Source organism: Eucyclogobius newberryi, unplaced genomic scaffold (assembly GCF_026437365.1).
Source record: "Eucyclogobius newberryi isolate DKJ021-1_F unplaced genomic scaffold, fEucNew1.0.hap1 SCAF_1, whole genome shotgun sequence".
Classification (NCBI taxonomy): domain Eukaryota; kingdom Metazoa; phylum Chordata; class Actinopteri; order Gobiiformes; family Gobiidae; genus Eucyclogobius; species Eucyclogobius newberryi.
Window position 1 is genome coordinate 14,363,898 of NW_027315723.1, and position 23,835 is coordinate 14,387,732.

At 40.8% G+C, this 23,835-nt stretch overlaps 1 protein-coding gene across 2 annotated transcripts in view; it reads left to right on the forward strand.

Annotated features, from left to right (window-relative positions):
* Nucleotides 1-23,835, forward strand: part of LOC140346403 (interleukin-1 receptor accessory protein-like 1) — a 351,979-nt gene that overhangs the window by 164,903 nt on the left and 163,241 nt on the right. For both annotated transcript variants that reach the window (XM_072432558.1, XM_072432477.1), the window contains exon 4: nucleotides 16,930-17,116. In XM_072432558.1, the coding sequence (XP_072288659.1) occupies nucleotides 16,930-17,116 (187 nt within the window). The remainder of the gene's footprint in view (nucleotides 1-16,929; nucleotides 17,117-23,835) is intronic.

Consider the following 23,835-nt stretch of genomic DNA (forward strand, 5'->3'; position numbering starts at 1 on the left):
CCTCAATGACTATTCCTACATCTTATCCCTTTAGTTCATGTAGGAGGAATTTTAATGCTTTAATCTTGCGCTCACATGCATAAAATCAAAAATCTCCTGCCAATTTCCCAGCATGCCCTTGATGCAGTTGTTTCCGTTTGATTAAGTCGGGATGAAATGGCTCGCGGCGACTCTGAAGACCTTTGGATCGGAGTGTGATGTCACAGCGACTTTGACCAATCAGAGCAGTCGGACAGAAGGTCAAGCGTTAGATATGGGACCAGACTACCAATATGTTTGTACTGCTGCTTTCACATAGAGGCAGGTGTAAGTAAAAGCAAGTAAAAGCATATTTTTGGCAGGGGAAATATCTTGCACATAAACAACATTTAACACAGCAAAAATATAATATATATATAATATAATATAACATTATATATATAATGTATATATATTATATTATATATATTATATTATATTATTATTGTTATATATAATTATAATGAAATAATTTGTAGTGTGCAGGATTGTATTGGCCAATTACATGTACATGACTGAACATTTGGTAATGAAAATAAATATATAAATACAAATCTGAAACCTTCTTTAGTGATAACGTGCCCCATGAGTATCGGAATCAAATATCAGTGATCATCTTTAAAATGTTTTCTTTCCATTGTGATATATACAATAGTGGCCCCTACATGGAGCCCTGTGGAACCCCCTCTTGTCAAAATACAACATACACAAGACATTTGTAACAATATTATTAATCTTTGAATATAGGTATCAGAAAACAATGCAATATGTAGCATATTTTATTTTATTAAATGTTTTGTTGGTAGATGGTAGAAAAAGGTAGAAAAAAAAAGCTAGTCATCTGGACGGAAAACAAGACGTTTCTATTTTCCTTCTGATGGAAATGGTTTGAGCAGCAGCATTTGGTCCTACTCCAAAGGGAGGAGTTATAATTGAAGTGAGGGATTACATCAATTTGTTAGTAAAGTTCCTCGCTTAGTACGTCATTATATGCTTCACACCGTCTGAACTTTGGTTACGACTAAAGCTATTTGAACAAGCACTTTATATCTTGGATGCATTGTCTTGTGTAAATAGAAGATATGAAATGAAATATGCTTGACATAATCAGATTTTCTTCCTACCAGTGCTCTTCCTTTGTATCTAAATTTACAAAAGCACCTCAAGTACCGTACTCCAAATTGTATGATGAAAAATATAGTCGTTATTCTCTCTCCTCTCTTTGCTCTCCTGGTCTCGGCCAATACAAATGGAAGGCATCAAACACCAGTTTAACCTGTGCTATCTGATCTGCTTCATGACCTTCTCCTTCTCATATCAGATGATGGCTTTTATCTAAAGCACAAATGCCACGAACGCCTCTCCCCCCAGCAAGCTCCAACTTGTTCCTGTCCATCCACAATTTCAGCCTCCTCCATTCTTTCAATCCCTCTCTCCCCTTGTATTCCATTCAGACTTTTTTTTTAGCCTCAATGAATGAAGAATATATATTTTTTATATATATATATCCTCTTTTTTTAAATATCAGATGTAAACATAACAACAGCACCACTTTGCCTGTCACTCAAATGATATGGGGAAACTATACAAATATTCATGCTATATGACGTCACAGAGGCGCCGGTCCAGCTGGCAGCCCGGTGCAACGCTCCGCTCTTTTTTCACACTTTTTTCACACTTGCTTTATCGTTTGTATTTTCTACTTTCTTTACTTTAGTTGTACGATCGGGACACACGCTGGAATTGCTTTAATTCAACTTGTTTTGACTTTGTTCGGCTGGACTATTGAGTGTTTTTCGTCGTGTCGTCGTGATGTGCGCTAGCTCCGAGCTAGCCCCCCCGGCCACCGGCGCCGTTCGCGTTTATACAAAGGAGGAACTCATGAAACTGCGGAGAACCATTGTCTTACCCGGAGATCGTCACGTTATCCCGGCGGACATCCGAATTTTCCCCCTCCATCCCTTTTTGGGAAATGGGAGGTTTTGTCTTTAAGAGTTTTTGTTTATAAGAGTTCTTCTATTGAGAGTGTTTTTTAAACTTTCCATAATCTGTTATCTGTCCTTCCTCTGTATCTGCTGCGTTGTATCAATGAAATTTCCCCATGTGTGGACAATAAAGGATCTTATCTTATCTTATATCAAAACCTATGGCTAATCAAGTTAAGTCATTGTCTTGAATTTGTGTAGCTACACGTCTGTAATGGTTCACAGGTTGAACCCCACAGCAAAGGTGAGAAGGAACACAAACTAATCTTTCACCATTGCTATATAGGGCTCAAATACCAACTCCAACCACAAGGGGCATTGGTGGATACACTGATTTATATTGATCAGCAAGATAAGGCCAAATAAATTTTTTTTAATGATTCAATTGTACAGTCAACACATTTTGCCTTTGCAACAGTGGGCCGAAGATCAGCTTAGAAGAGAGGGGAGGAGCAAATAATTGGTTTGGACATTTTCTCTCTCCTCTCTTCCTCTCTCTCTCTCTCTCTCTCTCTCTCTCTCTCTCTCTCTCTCCTCTCTCTCCTCTCTTTCCCTCTCCTCTCTTTCCCTCCTCTCTTTCCCTCTCCTCTCTTTCCCTCTCTCTCTCCTCTCTCTTCTCTCTTCTCTCTCCTCTCTCCTCTCTCCTCTCTCCCTCTCTCCCTCTCTCCCTCTCTCTCTCTCTCTCTCTCTCTCCTCTCTTTCTCTCTCCTCTCTTTCCCTCTCTCTCTCCTCTCTCTTCTCTCTCCTCTCTCCTCTCTCCCTCTCTCCCTCTCTCCCTCTCTCTCTCTCTCTCTCTCTCTCTCTCCTCTCTTTCTCTCTCTCTCTCTCTCTCTCTCTCTCCTCTCTTTCTCTCTCCTCTCTTTCCCTCTCTCTCTCCTCTCTCTTCTCTCTCCTCTCTCCTCTCTCCTCTCTCCCTCTCTCTCTCTCTCCCTCTCTCTCTCTCTCTCTCTCTCTCTCTCTCTCCTCTCTTTCTCTCTCCTCTCTTTCCCTCTCTCTCTCCTCTCTCTTCTCTCTCCTCTCTCCTCTCTCCTCTCTCCTCTCTCCTCTCTCCTCTCTCCTCTCTCCTCTCTCACTCTCCCTTTTTTAACCAGATTGGGGAGCTAGACATCTGCAATATTGTACCTGTCACTCCAGTGCTATGGGCAGAGGAAGAGAAAGAGAGTGGCAAAGAACGATTGAGAAGAAGAGGAGAGAAAGAGAGTGAAGGATGGTGAAAGGAGGAATAGAGAGAGAGAGAAAGGGGGGAATAGTGGGATGGAGATAGGGGTGGAGAGAGAAGAGAGACAGAGAAGGAGATAAAGGGACAAACGTAGAGCTAGAGAAAGGATAGAACCGGAGGAACAAGGAGAAAGAGGGGGGTGAGAGAGAGAAAAGATGGCAAAAGAGCGATGGGGGGAGAGACGAGAGTAGGATGGCGATAGAAAAAGAAACGGAGGGGGAGTGAGCGAAAGTGAGAGATGTATAAAGAACACAGGAGGGAAAGAGAAGGAGATTGTAAAAAGAGAGGAGATCCTGAGAAAGAGAGGAGAGAAAAAAAGAGAGAGGAGAGTAAGAGCGACTGACAGAGGAGAGATAGAATGGTGCAGACTTTGGGCACAAACTTCATTTTCACTGGAGCAGGGGCAGAGATTTATACTATATTTAAAGCACTCTAAGAAGACGCATTTATTTTTCAGGACCTCCCTTGGCTGTGTGAGAGAGAGAGAGAGAGTTGAGGCTACAGCTAATATAACAGCCAGAGAAAAGTTACCTAAACAAACCACTGCCGCGGTAACATATATTAATAATTATATATATTTCAAAGTAAATTCCTCTATATGCATTTTCTATTCAGAACAATGCTGGTAATGTTGGAATCAGAGTGTATATTTGTATTAGTATTTGTAGTTAGAGGTGTGTGTTAACTGTTGTGAATGGATTCCTTCTATCATTCATTGGACCATAGGTTGATAGTAATTATATGGCAGGTTTAATGGTTTTAGTTAATAGTTATTAGTTATAGGCACTAGTAAAAATATACGTTCATTGCTTTTATTGTTATAAAGTTGTTCGTTAGATTTAAGACATTTAGAATCTACAATAGCCTTTAAACTGATATGCGTAAACAAACCTTCTCACAAGCTTTGATTTAACTGCATCGCTTGTTTGTCCACTATAGGCACCGGTAGCAACTACCGCTAGTACTTTTTATTCCACAATTTTCTATCTGGTAATTATTGTTAGCTTTTCTTCTACAGCTAAGTACAATTAAGTCCTTTCATTAATGCATAGCACAAAATGTCAGTATATTTTTCAAATTTGAAATTATGACATGTATTTAAGTCTTATAGGATTAAACGTATAGTATTTTCAATCCCTTCACATATATAAGACCTCTGTAATTCCTCTCCTCTGCTCTCTCCTTCTCACATTGTCACTATAAAAACTCATTTGATATGCACAGTGGGGCGTCTGCATATACATTACTGCCAGAAGGCTGTGGGTGAGCGAATCAGGTCAGGATGGTGGAGCGAGAAAGAGAATACAATGGTGACAAATTGTTTACGCTTGTTATGAAGTCGGGTCGCTGGCACAAAGATGAGCGGAGGGTATGAAAATTCCCTAAAGGGAAAAAAAGTAATGCACAAATGATACTATACTGAGGAGTTATCATGAGTTATAAATTGATGATGACATTAACATTTAACAATTTAAAACAAACTATTATATCTTCTGAATAGGAAAAATGTTGCATTTAACAGGAAGCTTAACTCTATGAATAAGGAGATGCTTTAGGGATGTTGGCAACTTTAGTTAACCCAGTTTGATAATGTCCTCTGTAGTGACCTTCAATACGTCTCAAGGCTTTTATTGTACTGTGGAAATCAGCATTAAATTAAAAAAAAGGATTTATGAATGTTCAAAAGACTAGATTTTATATAATTCTGTGTGAAGTAAATGTTTTGCCCAGGACAAAACAACTTATGACTAAGTGACTGTGGCAGCCAGCCGTCTGAAGGCTGGACGGTCCTGGGCCTGGAAAGTGAGGTCCATCAGGGGTCTGGTTCATGTCATCCTGGATATCCAAGTCCCAGAGGGAGTGGACGCTCTCTGGACAGGGCCTGTTTGGCCAGGACATTGTTGTTCCTTCTGGCTCCATGTCCAAGGAATCGCAGCTGTGGAAATGGGAGTGGTGCAACCTGCTTTTTTTGACATGGCGAAACCACTGAATTTCTAGAATATCTTGGAGGCAGGTTCTGAAGACAACATAAACAGTATTTTTATGTGTAGATTCTGTACCATTCTGTACCATTCACCTGTGTCCAAAGGCCACATTCCGTCGCTGTTCATATCAAATGGGATTGAAGGTAACCACTGTGGGGGACGGCTTAAGGGAGACAGTGGGGGGTAGATTGTGTTTAAGTACATGTCCCTGTGTAACCCTCTTTAGACATCTCTGTACTGTTGTGTAGGACCTGTCACCTTGCCAAGCAAGACCTGCCTGACTCAACTTCAGTGACCCTGTCGTCCTTATTTCAAATCAAATCAAATCAAATCAAATCAATTTATTTTTTAAGGCCCAAAATCACAACAACAGTCGCCTCTGAGGGCCACAGGGAGAAATGAATCAACAATGTCTGTGGTGGCGATGGAGTCAGACAATGTCTGTGGTGGCGAGGGACGATGTCCCAGGGTCCTCTGTCCTTAGACTCTCCTTCTCGGCCAGGAAAAACTACAAAAAAAACCTCTTTGGGAAAAAAGCGTAGAAACCTGGAGGAGTTCCAGTGAAGAAGAGATCCGACTCTCACAGACGGACAGACGGACACGAGGAGACTGGAGCTGGACCCACTCTTCAGGCAGATGAGGGACCGACTGAGGCGAACTGGACCCACTCTTCAGGCAGATGAGGGACCGTCTGAGTCGAGCTGGACCCACTCTTCAGGCAGATGAGGGACCGTCTGACTCGAGCTGGACCCACTCTTCAGGCAGATGAGGGACCGTCGGAGGCGAGCTGGACCCACTCTTCAGGCAGATGAGGGACCGTCTGAGTCGAGCTGGACCCACTCTTCAGGCAGATGAGGGACCGTCGGAGGCGAGCTGGACCCACTCTTCAGGCAGATGAGGGACCGTCTGAGTCGAGCTGGACCCACTCTTCAGGCAGATGAGGGACCGTCTGACTCGAGCTGGACCCACTCTTCAGGCAGATGAGGGACCGTCTGAGTCGAGCTGGACCCACTCTTCAGGCAGATGAGGGACCGTCTGAGTCGAGCTGGACCCACTCTTCAGGCAGATGAGGGACCGTCGGAGTCGAGCTGGACCCACTCTTCAGGCAGATGAGGGACCGTCGGAGGCGAACTGGACCCACTCCTCAGGCAGATGAGGGACCGTCTACACAGGGCAGGGACCACTTCACCAGGAGAGGGGCATTTGGGTCCACGGCATCACTTTTAGGCAGGATTCTTCTGATTTTGGCTATGTTGCGCAAATGGAAATAGGCTGTTTTACAAGCTTGATTTATATGAGCTTTAAATGAGAGCTCCTGGTCAAATAAGACTCCAAGGTTTTTTACAGTAGAACTGGAGGCTACACTGACATTGTCCAGTGTGACTATCTGCTCAGATAGAGCGTCTCGTAGATGCTTAGGGCCAAGCACAATGACCTCGGTTTTTTCAGAGTTAAGAAGCAGGTAGTTAAGTGTCATCCAGGTTTTTATCTCCTTCACACAAGTACTAAGTCTGTCTACTTGATCGCTCTGATCAGGTTTCATTGATAAATACAGCTGAGTGTCGTCTGCATAGCAGTGGAAGTTAATGCCATGCTTTCTGATAATGTTGTCTAATGGCAGCATATAAAGAGTAAACAGAATTGGACCGAGTACCGAACCCTGTGGCACACCGTAAATTACTTTAGAGCATGGTGAGGAGCTCTGGTTTACATTGACAAATTGGTACCTATTTAGGATCTAGGATCTTTAGGATCTAACAGTAGACTTAATTGTTCCTTTTTAACTGTCTACAATGTCCGCATTTGATCCATTAATGTGTCTCGGGTTAAACCTTTCAAGTCATGTTCAGGAGTATCTAGCTGTAGCGTTAGCCAATTGTGTAAGTGCCTCGTAGCACCTGAAGCTAGAATTTTAAACATAAGATGCATTACGTAACATTCCCACTGGAGGAGATGCGAAATGCTTTCCTCCATGGAGATGTTATTGCTTAGGGATCATCTCAAAATAAGTTGAAGCTTAAAAGACAACACATTTTTCGTCTCTCTCTGGACCCCCTCCCCCCCTCAAAAGACAAAAAGAACAGGACAGACCCTGCTCACCTCTAATGAACATCCCTGAACATCCTTTGGTAAGTTTATCAGTAGAAGTTATGAACTTTCCAAATAATGTCACCTTTCGCGGCATGTTTGTTTACTCAATCCGCATGATGCACGGGCCCTACAGTCATCCCATTCAACCAAAATTGTGAGATGACCACATTGAGATAGTCTCAAGAGGATGAGAGAGTGATAAACTAATGTTTCTTGTCAAAACCTGTAATTGTCAATTGCCTGTGTTTAGACCTTAGACATGCTGTCAGAATGACAGAAGCAGAACACGTGCTTTTGTCACAGTGAGAATCTCACGTCTTCTGTGATTGGCCGAAACCTCATGCGGGGTTTGTGTTGGTCCTTCTTCCGGGCAGTGCGTAGCACGTTACTAGAGCCAAATCTCTTGATCATTTGCTGCGCCGCGTCTTGCCGCAAAAAAGCTTGTCCAACTTTTCTGCACCAGCCGCTCCCCGCGCGGGCCACGGCGCATTGTGCTCCCCGCATGCACCCGCCGTGCTCCCCGCACGCACCCGCGCACGCACCCGCTCCCGCGCACGCACCCGCGCATGCACAGTTTTTTAGCATTTCAAAACAATTACTGCCACAACAATGTATTGAAGCTTCAAAGCAACAAAAAGACGAAATGTAGGTTCAACACCCCCCCCCACCCGCCGAAAAATATTACGTCTTTTCAGCTTCAACCCATTTTGAGATGATCCCTTAGAATGTTGCATATACAAGCCTCCCCAGCACTGCCAATGTTTTATTGATGATTTTACTGAGATGCTTTCAGTCATATGCACAGACTTTGATGGTTTGGTCATTACAGGTGATTTCAATGTGCATGTTGATAATATTAGTGACAGAAACGCTAAAGAGCTTGATGCTGTCCTTGAAACATTTAGTCTTACTCAGCATGTGAGAGGCCCCACCCACAGCAAAGCACACACTCTAGATCTCATAATTACAAAGGGGGTAAATATTTCAAATGTCAATGTGGTCGATGTTGCTCTGTCTGATCATTTCTGTGTCTTCTTTGACCTGTCTGTTTTTCCCAAACAACCAGCTGGTCCTGCAGCTGTTCGGGGGAGACATATAAATGATGGCACAGGTTCACTGTTTATGGAAATGATAAACTTTGAAAATGTCTCATGTTCTAATGTAAATGATTTGTTGAGCTCTGTTAAATCTAATGTTTTGAATGTTCTGGACACCATCGCCCCTATGAAGGCTAAAATGGTTAAAAATAAGCAGAAGGCGCCGTGGAGAAATGATGATTCAGTCAGGGCACAGAAGGGAGTGCCGCTGGGCCAAACGGAAATGGCGCAAGTCAAAGCTCCAGGTTCAAAAAGAGATTTACAAAGAGAAGCTGAACATGTACAACCTAATCTTATGTAGAACTAGGGAAATATATATTTCTCTGAAATAATTGGAGTAACAACTCACGTGTCCTGTTCAACACAGTAAACAGATTAACAAACCCTCCAGCTCAGCTGCCGTTAGAACTCATTTCCACATTCAAGTGTAATGAGTTTGCATTATTCTTTAATGACAAAGTTCAGGGCATTAACAATGCTATAAATCCCACAATGCAAAAAATTACCCTAAAACCACCAAGACACTTAGAGCTGACTCACTTTGCACCTGTAACTGACAAAACTGTCCAGGAGATCATCACCAGTCTGAGTTCATCTACATGCTGCCTCGATGTGTTACCCACCAGATTTCTAAAGTCTGTGCTGAACAGTTTGTTAGCACCACTCACATAGTTAACATGTCGCTTCAATCTGGAACATTCCCAATGTCTTTGAAAACTGCGATCATAAAGCCTCTCCTAAAGAAGAGCAGTCTTGATGCCGTAGTACTGAGTCATTACCGGCCCATCTCTAATCTGCCATTTTGGGGCAAAGTCCTTGAAAAGGTTGTTTACCAACAGCTCACAAATTTCCTCTTAATAAACAACTCATTTGATGTTTTTCAGTCAGGTTTTAGACCTTATCACAGCACTGAGACTGCTCTTGTCAAGGTGACAAATGACATCCGCCTGAACACTGACACGGGCAAAGCCTCAGTCTTAATTCTGTTAGATCTGAGTGCTGCTTTCGACACTGTCGATCATGGGGTCCTCTTACAGAGACTAGAGGACTGGGTGGGCATCACTGGCACTGCCCTAAACTGGTTAAGGTCCTATCTGGAAGACAGGAAGTACTTTGTTGAAATTGGTAGCTGTGTCTCAGACCACATGACCCTGACCTGTGGAGTGCCCCAAGGGTCAGTCCTGGGTCCCCTTCTGTTCAACCTCTACATGCTGCCGTTAGGTCAGTTGATACGCAGTGAAAATGTGTCCTATCACAATTATGCAGACGACACTCAGATCTATGTTTCACTATCGGCAGTTGACTATGGACCAGTAGATTCACTCTGTCACTGCATCCAACAGATCAGTGTGTGGATGCAAAACAACTTTCTCCAGCTGAACTCAGACAAGACTGAAATAATTGTTTTTGGCCCACAGAAACAAAGAGAAAGTGTTAGCGGTCACCTCCAGAGTCTCGCTCTAAAACCTACAAACCAAATTAGAAATCTGGGGGTAATAATGGACTCAGACTTCAACTTTAACAGCAACATCAAATCAATAACATCAGCAGCTTTTTACCATGTAAAAAACGTTGCCAAAATAAAAAATATAGTGTCAAAACCAGATTTAGAGAGACTTATCCACGCGTTTGTCTCCAGTAGATTAGACTAATGTAACGGCCTGCTCACTGGTCTCTCCAAACGAGTTGTAAAACAGCTGCAGTACATCCAGAACGCTGCTGCTCGGGTCCTGACTTGAACCAGGAAGTACGATCACATTAGTCCTGTTCTCAGGTCTCTGCACTGGCTCCTGTGGCTCAGAGAATAGACTTTAAAGCAGCTCTGCTTGTGTACAAGTCTCTCCATGGCCTAGCACCAAAGTACATCTTGGACATGTTGGTGCCATACGAACCATCTCAGACTCTGAGGACCTCAGGGACCGGCCTCCTGCTGGTGCCAGAGTCAGGACTAAACATGGGGAATCTGCGTTTCAGTTTTATGCAGCTAAAATCTGGAACAGTCTTTCTGAAGATGTGAGACAGGCTTCTACTCTGACAATGTTCAAATCTAAGCTAAAAACAGTTTTGTTTAGCTGGGCATATGACTGAAAGGATTTTTGTTTGCACTCTTCTTTTTTGTTTGTGATTTCATTAGTTTAGACAATCAGTTGGATTGATTTAAAAGGGAGTTGGACTCCGAAACACGTTGGACGTGTAAAAGTATGTACAATCAGTTGGACTGATTTAAAAAAAGATTTTAAATGGATTTAAAAAGGAGTTGGACTCCGAAAACACATTACCCTTTGTGGCTAGGTGTTTTTGTATTACATTTTTTATTTAGTTAATTTTATTGTTTCTGTCATTTCTTTGTGATTTTAATGCATTTTTCCTGCTGTGTGAAGCACTTTGAATTGCCTCGTGTATGAAATTTGCTCTACAAATAAACTTGCCTTGCCAATGGCATTAAATTATTTTGTCTTGCATTTATGTGGTATTATTGCTCAGACATATCTTTAAAAACATACATTCTTATTGTGGGTGCAGTTGCCTGTCACAGATCTGAGCTGATATTTTTCTCTCCATATAGATAAATAAGTTTAATGCCATACCAGGAAATGTAATGCCATCTCAATGGAGACAAGCAGGTTATGTACCCATCTCTAGAAAAGTTACAAGGTGCACCTTTAAATTTTACTGGTGATTTTATCTGAAAACTCTACATGCCTTTTGGTCAACAAAAAAAAATATTCTGGTTGCATCTCACTGCCATTGTCCATTTCCCTTCCTTTAGTACCACCAATATTGTGTTTACGAGACAATCAAAGCAGCTTTTATGAGTTGGATGAACATTGAAACATGAATACATTGTTTTGGATTTGACACAATAACAGGAGCTCTATGGTCCAGACAAGGGCCTCAACCGGCCCAGCTTTGGCCCACGTCTGGTTGCGGGACACTGGGCTCGTTCATCATTGCGAGACAGGGTTGTGGAGGACCTGACAGATGAGTTATGAGCAGGACGCATAGGTAGCCGTGGTGATACTCTTTCCTCCTCTCCACGACCTTCGCGCCCCTGTCGTAAATACAGTGCACCCATAAAAGTGTGATTTAGGAGGAGTGGGCCCGCCTTATCCCAACATACAGGGTTCACTCAGGGTGCTGTGGGTACAGTGGACTACTTTTCTCAACTTTGTCAAATCAAGGGCAAATTTTGACTTTGACTGTGGTAATATGCTCCTATTAGCATCAAGTTATGGAATTATTTATTGCTTGGAGTTATTGGCATGTTTTTTTTTTTTTTTCACATGGTAGAATTGTGCTGATGTGCCTCTCTGATGGGGCTGGATATGATTTACGACATTTTTACAAGACTTTTGTAAGGTTATATATTAGTGACAAGGTTTATAATAGGCTAGTGAACCAAATAATGGGTATATAAAATATATAAAAAATGGGTAAATGTAGTGTACAACTTTTGTTCTAACAGCACTTGAAATATGAATATTAAGATAGACGAAAAATGTAAATTTGCTTTTCAATAGGACCTTCCAGGAGTGAAGTATTAAGAATATGTACGCTCATATCCAGGTACTGATATAAATGTTCTGTCCCATTCATTTGGATGAGGCAGTGAAATAACAATGTGTATTTTGATGTTTGTAGACAGCACGGATACGTCAAGTAATACGTCATTATCCAACATCCTGTTCCACTTTCTAATCATAATTTTACTTTGGATTTGTCGTTGTTAGCATTTATGCAAGTTACATTTCATCTCTAATGCTAATAATCAATGCAAAACAGTGCTACACATGGTCATGTTTTCTAACAAGGCTCTGATGTTTCTCATGTGTGGTCCAGTCAGTTGCTAAACCAGCCCTGGTTTTTCATAGTTTATGATGTTTAGATGCTAACAATACGGAACAGCACCAAGCTTTAAAATGCAGGCTTTTTGTTCACAAACACTAGAATGGTCGAAGCAATACAAAATACAGTACAAAGCAATATTCTTCCCTGCATTGTCTTCCCAAAATGAGCTGTACATTTCAAAGGTACCCAACTGAGTCCCAGTGCAGATTACCGTGGTAACAAGCAGGTGAGGCTGTGGCATTAATGGACGCGGCTGTCTGTCAAATGTATCACCGCGGAGACGATGTCAAACGTGTCACCGTAGAGACGATATATGCTGTGTGTATTCAGTGACAGATGGATCCGTGCTCAGCTCCAGTATACAGCTGGAGGGCAAGCAGAGGACTCCACCGCAACATGCTGCTAAGCCTCTCAAATCATTAGCAACGGGCAGAAGAGAAGTAGAGACCGATATGTTTGGCAGAAAATACTTAAAAGGTGCATGGTGTAACTTTTCCTGATTGAGATTATTTAAGATATAAAGTGAGATTAATTTCTGTCAACTTCGCCCACTCCTAATACTCTCATTCTGTCACTTCTTTACTAGAATTGATGATACTACTAGTACTATGCCACTACTTTTGTTAAAACATTTTCAGGATTCTCAATAGAATAAAAACAAATTGTGTATTGTATAATTTACTTTCCATTGATGGATATGCAAACACAGATAAACAGCGCTCTTTTAACTGGCTCTGATAGGAAATAATAGGCAGATGGATTGATTTGATTCCCCCCAGAGATCACGCACACCTGTTGGGAAATTAACCAACGAACATAATGGATCTCTTAATTAAAACAATTCCCATAATAGAACTATGATAATAGAACACTTTCTGATTAAGCTCTTTTCCCAGGGAGTCCTAGTCCTGTTATGGGGCCATAACACCTTGTCAATCCCTGATTTCATCAGGACCTGGTTAGTACCTTAATGGAAGACTTATTGTCATTGTGTCCTTAGGCAAGACACTTCATTGCCTGGAATGGATGTGGTGTGTGTGTGAGTGATTGGTGGTTCGAAGGGGCCAATGGCCTTACTTCTGTTGGCCTGAGTGTTATAAGTTATAATGCCAGGCATGTCATGTCTTACACGATCACCCTTAGAAGAAATTGAATGTATTTGACTGTTTTATACTGTTCAACATGTCCATCATCTCTGTACTCTCTCTCTAGCACTCCTTTTCCGTACCATCCTCTCTCTCTCTTTATCAAACACACCAACAATATACTGTGTGTTGCACACAATTTGTAAGCACCCATGGGCCCTCATTGGCTCAGACATCCATCTACTGTCAACATGTAACATGAGAACATGTGTAATCTCCAAGTGATATCTAATCTGCATTCAGCCTTCATACTGACAGTCCATAGTTACCATATGTATTTCCTTTGGCCAGCCTGCATCACAGGGGCATAGTTGACTGTTTGCCAACGACCAGAGAATTTGAGCTAATCCGCTAACGGCTAATGTGGATAATTATATACGGATTTAGCATGTTTGTAATTGTCTGTTGGTTTAGCTCAATTTGTGTGCCCAGCTTTGAAAATTAGCAGTGAGATTTAGCTAAATAGTGGCCATTTGTCTGGCATAGGGAGGGATTTGAGGGAATTTCGATTTTGTCTTATTACCCAGTTTGGGCAAAGAAAGGCACAATTGAAATCATTGATCACCTAGGATCGCCACATTTTCTTTCCGACTTCAAATAACAGCAGTTGCAAAACAAATCATTGTCCATATTGACGCACAAGTTCTGTCAAGAATTAGCCAAGCGAATGAAAGAAAAAAGAAAGAAAATGACTGCAAACAGCCGTCTGCGTCTTCACTTTCACTGTCATTTTAGCCTTAGCATTGCTCTACACATTAATATTTGTCATGCTTATGATGGAAATAGTAATAGTAGCTTTCAAATGATACAATAAATTAATTGTCTGCAAATCATGTATTTAGTATTTACAGTTTAAACTTTGGGTAGCACTTTGCTCTAATGAATGAAATATTAGTTGGGCTTGACATTTTACGCTGGACATGTACACCTCTCTACACCCCATAATAAATTATGGTTTTACTTGCTGTCAAAAATGGTTGTAATTTAATTTACGCTTCTATGTGTACTCTTGTCTTATGATTTTTTTTCTTTTATATTTATATTGCAAACCTTTAACACGCAAACCTGTGCAGAACACAACAATATCCCATTTTGCTCTAAATTGCCTCGTCTATGTATGTGACCTGCACGCTAACACAGCATCAATCGTAGTTTTTCTGCTAACTATAGCATGCTACGGATCAGGCGGCATGTGAAAACAAAATGTTCAATTAATCTTCTGCTCTTGTTGACATAAAGTGCTCCCAGTCTGATTTAGGGACTCACAAGACTAAACTTAGAAGAACTGAACCAAACCAAAAATATATCGGCACTAAACCAGGTCATATTTAACTTCAAAGGTTTAAATAGTGAAAAATGTATAGTATGTTTGATGTAGCTTGTCCCTGGTTGAGTTGCGGTAGAGACCAGTGTTTGGGCACTTACACAGAAGCATATGGGCCTGCGCAGATTCATTCTGATGCTAATTTGACAGGCTTCAAATTGGGGAATCACATAGGAATTACTTTGCTTCAATGGCTGTCAATGATTTAGTACTCAAAGCCATATTACTTTGCTGAGTATACTTTATATACAATAGCAATGTTTGAGATGCATTCAAAATGTGACACACGTCACATAATGGCATTAAACCCTTGAGTTCTTTCTGGCTCGCTCTTATGAATGTATGTGTTTCCCTTGGCCAATGTAGCAAAGCCATTAAAGAAAGTGATTTCTACATATCTGGTTTTATTTCTTCTAAATTATGCCGAGCTTTAAACCTGCATCAACAAAGATTTCCCTTCCTCATATCTTAAAGAAAACATTTTTAAATTCAAAGGTTGGTCACAAATATAATTAAAGGAATAATAGAGGATTTTTGGCAAGCAATCCGAGTCTAATTTCCTCGTGGCGTGGACAGCCGAGTAATTCTCCCACATGTCAATCATTCCTTGCGTGCTACTGCACACCTGCAGCCTCGTTCCCAGGATAGCAGCACGTTTCCCTTGCTGCGCATGCGTGGTTGATATGCTAGTTTGAGTTTAGCAAGTTCCTTCCGTGTACAGTACAAAAATGACGACAGAGAAAGACTGTGTTCAAGCTCAGAAGAGACGGAAATCTGCAGAGACGAGAGATGCAATAAACAAACACACGTGTAGCAGCGGGGGTGTTGCGAGGTTTGATGGTAGGCGGCCTCTTGGAAAGAACAGGAGGGTGGGGGTAGTGTGGCGAGTGTGCACATGCGCATTTTAAAAAAAGGGACTAACAGTCGCTTGAGTTCTCAAATCGGCAAAAAATCCTCTATTATTCCTTAAATTTCAGCACATTTAATCATGCAGTTTCCAAAGGTCATTTTCCCAATTATAATATAAGTAACTTGCCATATTAATTAAACAAAACTATTATAAAGTATTTCTTAACCATTTTAATGTACTACTTTTACAAGCAATTAAAGCAATAAGATAAAGGGGGAGTTGCTCTCTATTGCTAACTAATGCTTGTTGTTGATGTTGTTCTGTCAGTTCTCGGTGTTTTGAGCATGTTTTTTTTTTTTACCCTCAAAACTCACCTGAAGAATTGCTAGATGTGAGAAGCCATGCCTCAGATTTCTCTCCCTAAGTTCCTCACAGACGTGGCAAAACATTGCTCATTGATGGTGAATTTTGTACTGAAGGTCTTGTGCAATGAAAACCCTCTTGCCATTGTACTGGAGGTTTCTTTTCACTTCCGCAACTTTCCTGACCCACTCCTTCTGACTGTGGTTCCGAAACTTAATTATCAGCTTCTTCTCCTCATTGACCTTTTCTATAGTGATGGAAGGGACCCCAACTCCAGTCCCAGATATGAGTTCCGGAATTGTCTTCTGGAGGAAGCCCTCCGTATCATCTCCATTCTCGCTCTCTGAGACCCCACTAGTCTGAGGTTGTTCCTGTGAGACCTGGGCTGCAAATCCAGAATCTTTCTTTTCATGTTTTTTCATATTCCACGTCGCACTGCACTTCACGTAACAAGGACCACCTAAAGTTGTTATGTCCTCTTTCCCGTCTGCCGTCTGCAGGCTCTGGTGATCCCGCTGGAGACATTGTTACCTTGTGGGACGTTGGTTTTCCCCCGAGGATATAGTCCTTCAGTCTTATTTGTCCCACTTCCCTTGCCTTTTCTGGGTTTAGTCAGTCTTACAGTGTTTTGCTCCTCGGTTTATATTGGCAGCAGCGCTTAGCAGTGCAACAAGTCAGTCTGAGCCCAAGTCGAATCAACTGTTGTCATAAGTCATTGAGCAGTAACCCATTTTGACTTTCACTTGGGGTTTAAGCCAAAACAAGTCTATTTTTAACAATGTTTTCATTTATTATAGTTTATTTAGAAATAATGATAGCTCTATTCTTTCTTAAGATCAGAAATGTATATCTGTGCATCTATAATGTTGATACTATGCACTAACCCTAACCATCCAGAATAGACTGCTGGCATCTTGCATTTCCAGTCCAGTCTCCAATCTCAAACTCATTTATTTAGCCTGTATGTGGTATTGATTTTTTTTTTTATTGCTTTTCCTCACAGAAATTCCACGTACTGTATGAAGGTGTCCATGTCTCTAAATGTGGCGGAAAATGACACCGACGTTTGTTACAACTCCAAAATGAGGTCCTATGAAAAGGCCGAGCTGAGCAAGAGCAAAAACATCTCCTGCCCGGGAATCGACGAGTACATCCAGCCAGGAACTGAACCAGAGATCACATGGTATAAGGTAAGGAAGGTTTTGTGGAAGAATAATTTCGATTTTACTAATACAAACTTTATAATGATGGTCCAGTATTGCAGGTGCTACATCTTTGAATGGGTTGATAAAATCCTTCTAGTTTATTATCTTGATTATAAAAGCAATGTCAATCAATATTGACATTCATGCAATAACTTGGATCAACTTTGCAGTTAATCAAATTTGAGAAGACTATGTATGGATTGCCTCCTAAACTGAAAATGTTTGACCTTTTGGAGCTATAAAGCGACTATACTACACTCAGTTAAAGATAGAGACTTTTGACACTATAGATCCTCAGCTTTTGATTAAAATTCTAAAACAACATGACATCTTTGACCTAGCCTTAAACTGGTTTTGCCAACTATCTATCAAATTAATCACATGTGCCAAATTGTCAGGGGCTTCTTCTTCCTTTTTGAATGTGTCCAAAGGAGTATCTCAGGGCTCCATTTTATGAATATTTTATTCTCCATTTATATTAATAATCTTTGTGTGATCTGTCAAATATCAAATACCATTTTTGGTACCTCTGTATTTTACTGTTGCTCGACTTCACTGGTACAGGCCATCTAGTCTGTACAGTCAGTGTTCTTCATGGTGCAGTCTAAGGTGAAATTCCTGAAGTTAGTGCTAAATTCAGAAAAAAATCAAACTGGTATTTTTTCCTAGACGCGCCCTAATAGATGGTATCCCTCGGATTAAGACCTCTCAGGGAAACTATTGAGTTAGTCCAGTCATCTTCTTCCACTTTTCCGGGGCCGGGTCGCGTGAGCATCATTCTAAATAGGGACTCCCATACTTCCCTCTCCCCAGACACTTCCTCTAACTCCTCCGGGGGATCCCGAGGCCTTCCCAGGCCAGCCGATACATAGTCCCTCCCATGTGTCCTGGGTCTTCCCCTCAGTCTCAAATGATCTCTCTCAAATTATAAATACCTTGGTTTCATTGTAGACCAAGTGCTGTATTTTAAAGATCATCTTCTAAAAATGACACATACATTAAAGGTAAAGCTTTGGTTCTTTTTATCATAATAAAGCCTGTTTTATCCTTGAAGGTCATAAACATCTGGTATTGGCAATTGTTATGCCTTTATTGGATTATGGCGATGTTGCTGCAAAATGTCTGAAAACCCTGGATAATGTATATCACTGTGTGTGAAACAAAGTTCACACATTGGATGTTTTTAGTGTGTAATTGAATATGTAAATGTGCACCTACCTACTTGTGTGCCCTGACGCAGAGAGCGGGGGATATTATGCCATGCTCTAACGTAACACTACAGCTTGTCAGGGCCCCATATAAGGACTGATTAGGGAAGAGAGCGTATTCCTATGCTGCTCCTGCAGCTTGGAATTCCCTTCAAGCAGACTTTGGGTTTTTGAGTGATTTTTAAAAATAAGGAAAGAGAATCCTATAAAATGTGTGTTTCAAACGTTTCAAAGAATCTCTTTGAAATGTAAACTCTGTTTTTATTTGTTCTTAAATGTGTTTGTTCTTAACATTCCCTGTTCTAAAATGATCCCTTTGCCCTTTGAACAAGAGGTCTTGATTTCAAAGGGTTCTTAACATGTTAAATAAAGGTTAATAAATAAATTACTTCAAATGTATGTAAATATTGTCCATAAATTTGATCTTTAGTTTAGATCAATGTTTCTCAAACCTTTTACCACCTGACATAATGACTAAAACTCAGACTCTACCAGGTCAGGATTAGGTAGGTTAAAATTATATTAAACCATAGATAAAATACTTCTTAAAGATTACCCAAAGGAGAACAAAAAACATGTATGATTTTTTTGCTAAATAATACAAATATCTCTACTTAAGTCCTGGTTTGTCTATTAAGCATGATATTATGAAAAGGAAAAGTTTGTTGAAAAAGTGTGACACTGTCAAACGAGCAAAAAGCATATGTAGATTTCACTTTTTTTATGCCGGCACCTCTCTTTTGTAGTGTTCGTAAAAGCTGTTTTAAAACTCCATGAATATGCAGTAACCTTGGGACCTCCTACCCTGTCGCCAAGTGCACAGGAGTGGACATTGATGAAGCTGTTTAGTGACGTTTAGGGGTCCATCCATCAAAGTCCCGGGCCTCTCCGATCGGGTTTGTCTGAATTAAATTATACTGGACGAGATCTGCAAAGTGCCACGCCCTCTGGATAATTGGCTGCAGTTTGTTAGCTAGAGATAAGACACTTTTGAGGTGAGACTTTAACCCGCACAACCCAAATACTTCTACTGCTATGTTTTTTAGCTGGAGTTAAGCTACTTTTAAGGAAGAGTTGCTAACCCACGCGGCCAAGAAAGCTCACTGCCTGAAGGGACTCTCCAGCCTTAAATCTGGAAAGCAGGACTACATTTTCACAGCTTGCATAACATGGATTATATGCTAGAATATAGGACAGTTTTACCACAGTTTTATTAAAGAGTAGGTCAGCCATTTGATTGATTGATTGATTGATTGATTGATCGCAACATATTTCATTCGACTCAAATTGCATATGAAGCTATTAAAAAAAAAATACATAGATTTAGTACCAAGATGGGTATATTATGGACAACACAGTTTTCCATAATATACCCATCTTAAGCATAGTATCCAAAACTGTAAAATTGCAAGGTAAAATATTGTATTACCGTGTATATTTAGGCATTCACTCAAAATGTGCCTTGCGTTATCATGAGAACATGGCTTTAAACCACAACGTTTGAACAGAAAAGTTATATATTTTAGTTTTTTGTCCAATAAATCAGTTCAATAAAAAGCCCCACAATTCCAACTCCCCCCTGTCTGTGAGAATCAATAGATTTGAATCAACCTATGAACCTATCGTATTAACATTTCCGGCTAACTTCTTTGCGCTATGCTAAACTAACTTTGGTCTGAGTGAAAGGTGAGGGGAGGACATACGAGCTGCCATATACTGTACAAGAGATAATGTGCTAAGCTCCTCGGGCAGGCCCGCCGCTACAGCTGCTAACTGGATCCTCCAACTTCAGCACTCGTCCTATAGGGAGCTGTGTGTGTGCCGTTTTACTGCAGATACTGAATATGTAATGCCTTTGTTTAGATACTATGCAGAAGTATAAGCACAGTTTTAGTGTAACTTACTATTATTGCTACTACTTCTACTATTCCAGCTTTTACTTATAATACAAAGTTAATTAATAACTACTACTATAAGCTACTACCTGTACTGCAAGGGTTATCACTACTACTACTACCTAATACTACTACTACTTGCCTGGTTTATGATTTATTTGGAGGTTTTGAAGGGATAAGCAAAAAAGTGAAGGCAGTGGTGGCAATGAGAAATTCAGGGACTGTGGGGGGACTCATATTTAAACAATTTCCAAAGTTAAAGGAATAATGGAGGATTTTTTGGCGCCAAATCTTTGTCTCATTTCTTCGTGACGTGGACAGCCGAGTAGTTGATTCACATGTCAATCATAGGACGCACCTACTGCTCACCTGCAGCCTCGTTGGCTCGTCCCCAGGAGAGCAGCACGTTTGCCTGGCTGCGCATGCGTGGTTAATATGCCGGTGTGTGTCTAAGCGCATAGATCTATTATAATATAGGTCCCTCAGTGTACAGGACAAAATTAAGACCGAGAAAGACAGTTCGAGTTGGCTCAGAAGAGACCGAAATCTACGGAGACGAGAGATGCGATGCGATCCGTCGCGCTAATAAACAAACGCACGTGTAGCAACGAGGCTTTTGTGTGCATCCGCACGGGGGGAGTACACGTTCGCACTTTCGCTTCGGCAAAAAATCCTCCATTATTCCTTTAAATATGTAAAATATTATGAGCCTGAAATGGAAATTATTTATGATTCGTTGCATTTTTCCCTTGGGGGGAGCCCCTCTAGCCTAATACATGTAACGCTTAAAATACGTTTGTTTTTCGTTGGGATCGTTTTTTTGTTTTTTTTTTACCACAGATGTTGTCCTCAAAGTCTAGGGCTTTATCCAGCCCTGCTTCTGCCACCACTACTACTACTACTACTACTACTACTACTACTACTACTACTACTACTACTACTATTACTACTACTACTACTACTACTACTACTACGACTACTTGTCAACTATTAGCTATTACGATATTTCAATTGGTCATGCTGCTCCTACTACTAGGTGTACTACTACTCAATTTGTTTGTATAGTAATTTCCAGCTGTGCAAATGATTAAAAAAATACTCCAGTTTGAGTTATTACTACTTCTACAACCACTACGACTACTACTAGTACTGCAACACTAGTTTCATTAAACATTTATGACAAAACATCTGTAAGCATTTCTAGTCCTCACTCCCTTCACTATGTCCTGTGTGCAAATGTTTCCCAGCAGCAGAGAGCAGATAGGTTTTCCTCTTAATATCTCTATGGCCCTTTGAAAACTACACTGTTCTTCTCACTAATGACACTGTGTTTCAACTCCGGATCCTCTCTCTTTCCAATACGCTTGAAGATAAGGCTTGAAAAAAACCTTATGTTGCTGCTAATTAGAACTATAGAAGCCCAACTGTGCTGTCTTTTTAGTTTTAGTTGAAAGCCACCGCACTGTAAAACCCGATGGTGCCTATTACAAAATAAAATTTGCAATGGAACTGAAGTAACTAACTCAATGTTAGTTTTTCTGTTCTTATTGATTTTGGGTTAGGGTTACATTTTGACGGGGTCTCTGTGAACTACTTTCACTAGAACATTTATCGCAATACATAATACAAAATAATCTATAGGACATGGTTCAAGTTATTGTGTATAAGTATATATATGTATATATATATATATATATATATATATATATATATATATATATATATATATATATATATATATATGTGCTATATTTTGGTGAAATTTTAATTTTATTTTAGCAGGTCACTGCCCATTCACTTGGCTGCATGATGTGATTTAATTTTATTTTTAGTAAAACCCCCACCCTGTTACCCTTTTCTCTCCTTCCCTGTGGACTGAGAGGCTCCAGGTAACACTCAGGCTGCAAATGTTTTATGTTGTAGGTAAATTTATAACGTCTTTTGCACGAACAAGTTTGACGTTGTGGCGCGCACTTTTTAGTTTACATTTCATTTAGTTTCCCATTCATTCACACTTTTGCATCTTTCTCTGTAAAAATGAAGCTTACATCAAATAAAATTGCTTGACACCAGCAGAACAATGCTATGTAGTTGTCATTTTCCCCAGTGACCCTGATCAACCCGCTCATCTGTTTTTTTTAAGTCTAAACCTTCGGGGAAAGAGAGAAACGTTTGCCCTGGTCTACACGGTGAGAAATCACTAAAGTGCTGCGAGGGTAATAACAGTTAAGCATCAGTGACCAATATGAAAATCATAGTCCACACCACTGTATTGCATCACCCACAGAAAGCTGGATCCGCAGATCAGACACATGCACTTGTCATTGACATTGTGAATGAAAAGTCAGGTTCTCATGCTGCTGCACGCATGGATGCTGCAGGTCACAGTGTCATTATCAAGCTTGGCTGAGACAGCACAATTGTTTGATTGACAGCTAATTGACAAGAAAATATGTTTTGTACAGGAAGAAGGTGAACCAACAATAGATTTGAAAGGGAAAATGCTTGTAATGTGTAGGTAAGTTTTGGAAATCCCTAAATGCTGTAGAAACAGTGGCACTGTGTTTTGGGACCTGTTGCTCAAAAATATACGACTGAAATGAACACGGTACTGAAGATTGTTTTAGAACAATTAGTATCCGGGAAGTGTTCGCCTTTTCCCACATTTTATGTTACAGTCTTATTCCAAAGTGGGTTTAAATTCACTTCATTCTACAAACAATATCCCATAATGACACTTGAAATAATTTTGTTAGGGATTCTTTGCAACTTTATTAAAAACAAAAGAACAAAAAAAGCACTCGTATGTAAGTATTCACAGAGTTTGCTATGACACTCACAATTGAGCACAGGTACATGGTTATTCTACGTATCATCTTTGAGATGCTTCTATAACTTGATTTGAGTCCATCTTTGGTAATTCAGTTGATTGGACATGATTTGGAACAGCACACACCTGTCTACATGAGGTCCCACAGTAACAGTCACGTCAGAGCACAAACCAAGCCATGAAGTCCAAGGAATTGTCTGTAGACGTGCGAGACAGGATTGGCAAATCTGGGGAAAGGGACAGAAAAATGTCTGCAGCATTGAAGGTTTCTCTGAGCACAGTGGCCTCCATCATCTGTAAATGGAAACAGTTTGGAACCAAGACTCTTCCTAGAGCTTGGCCTGGGGAAGAAGAGCCTTCAGGGGAGAAGGGCCGTAGTCAGGGAGGTGACCGAAAACAGAGACAGATCTCCAGTGTGTCTCTGTGGAGAGAGGAGAACCTTCTAGAAGAACCACCATCTGTGCAGCACTCCACCAATCAGGCCTGTGTGGTAGAGTGTCCTGTAAAAGGCCCAAGAAAGACCGTCTGGAGCTTGTAAAAAGACACCTGAAGAACTCTCATTCCATGAGAATGGAGGAAACATGGCACCGCTCATCATCTGGTCAGTATCATCCCCAAAGTGAAGCGTGGTGGTGGCAGCATCAGGCTGCAGCAGGAACTGGGAGGATCAACAGAGAGATGAATGCAGCAGTGTCCAGAGACAACCTTGATGAAAACCTGCTCCAGAGGCTCTGGACCAAAGACTGTGGTGGAGGTTCATCTTCCAACAAG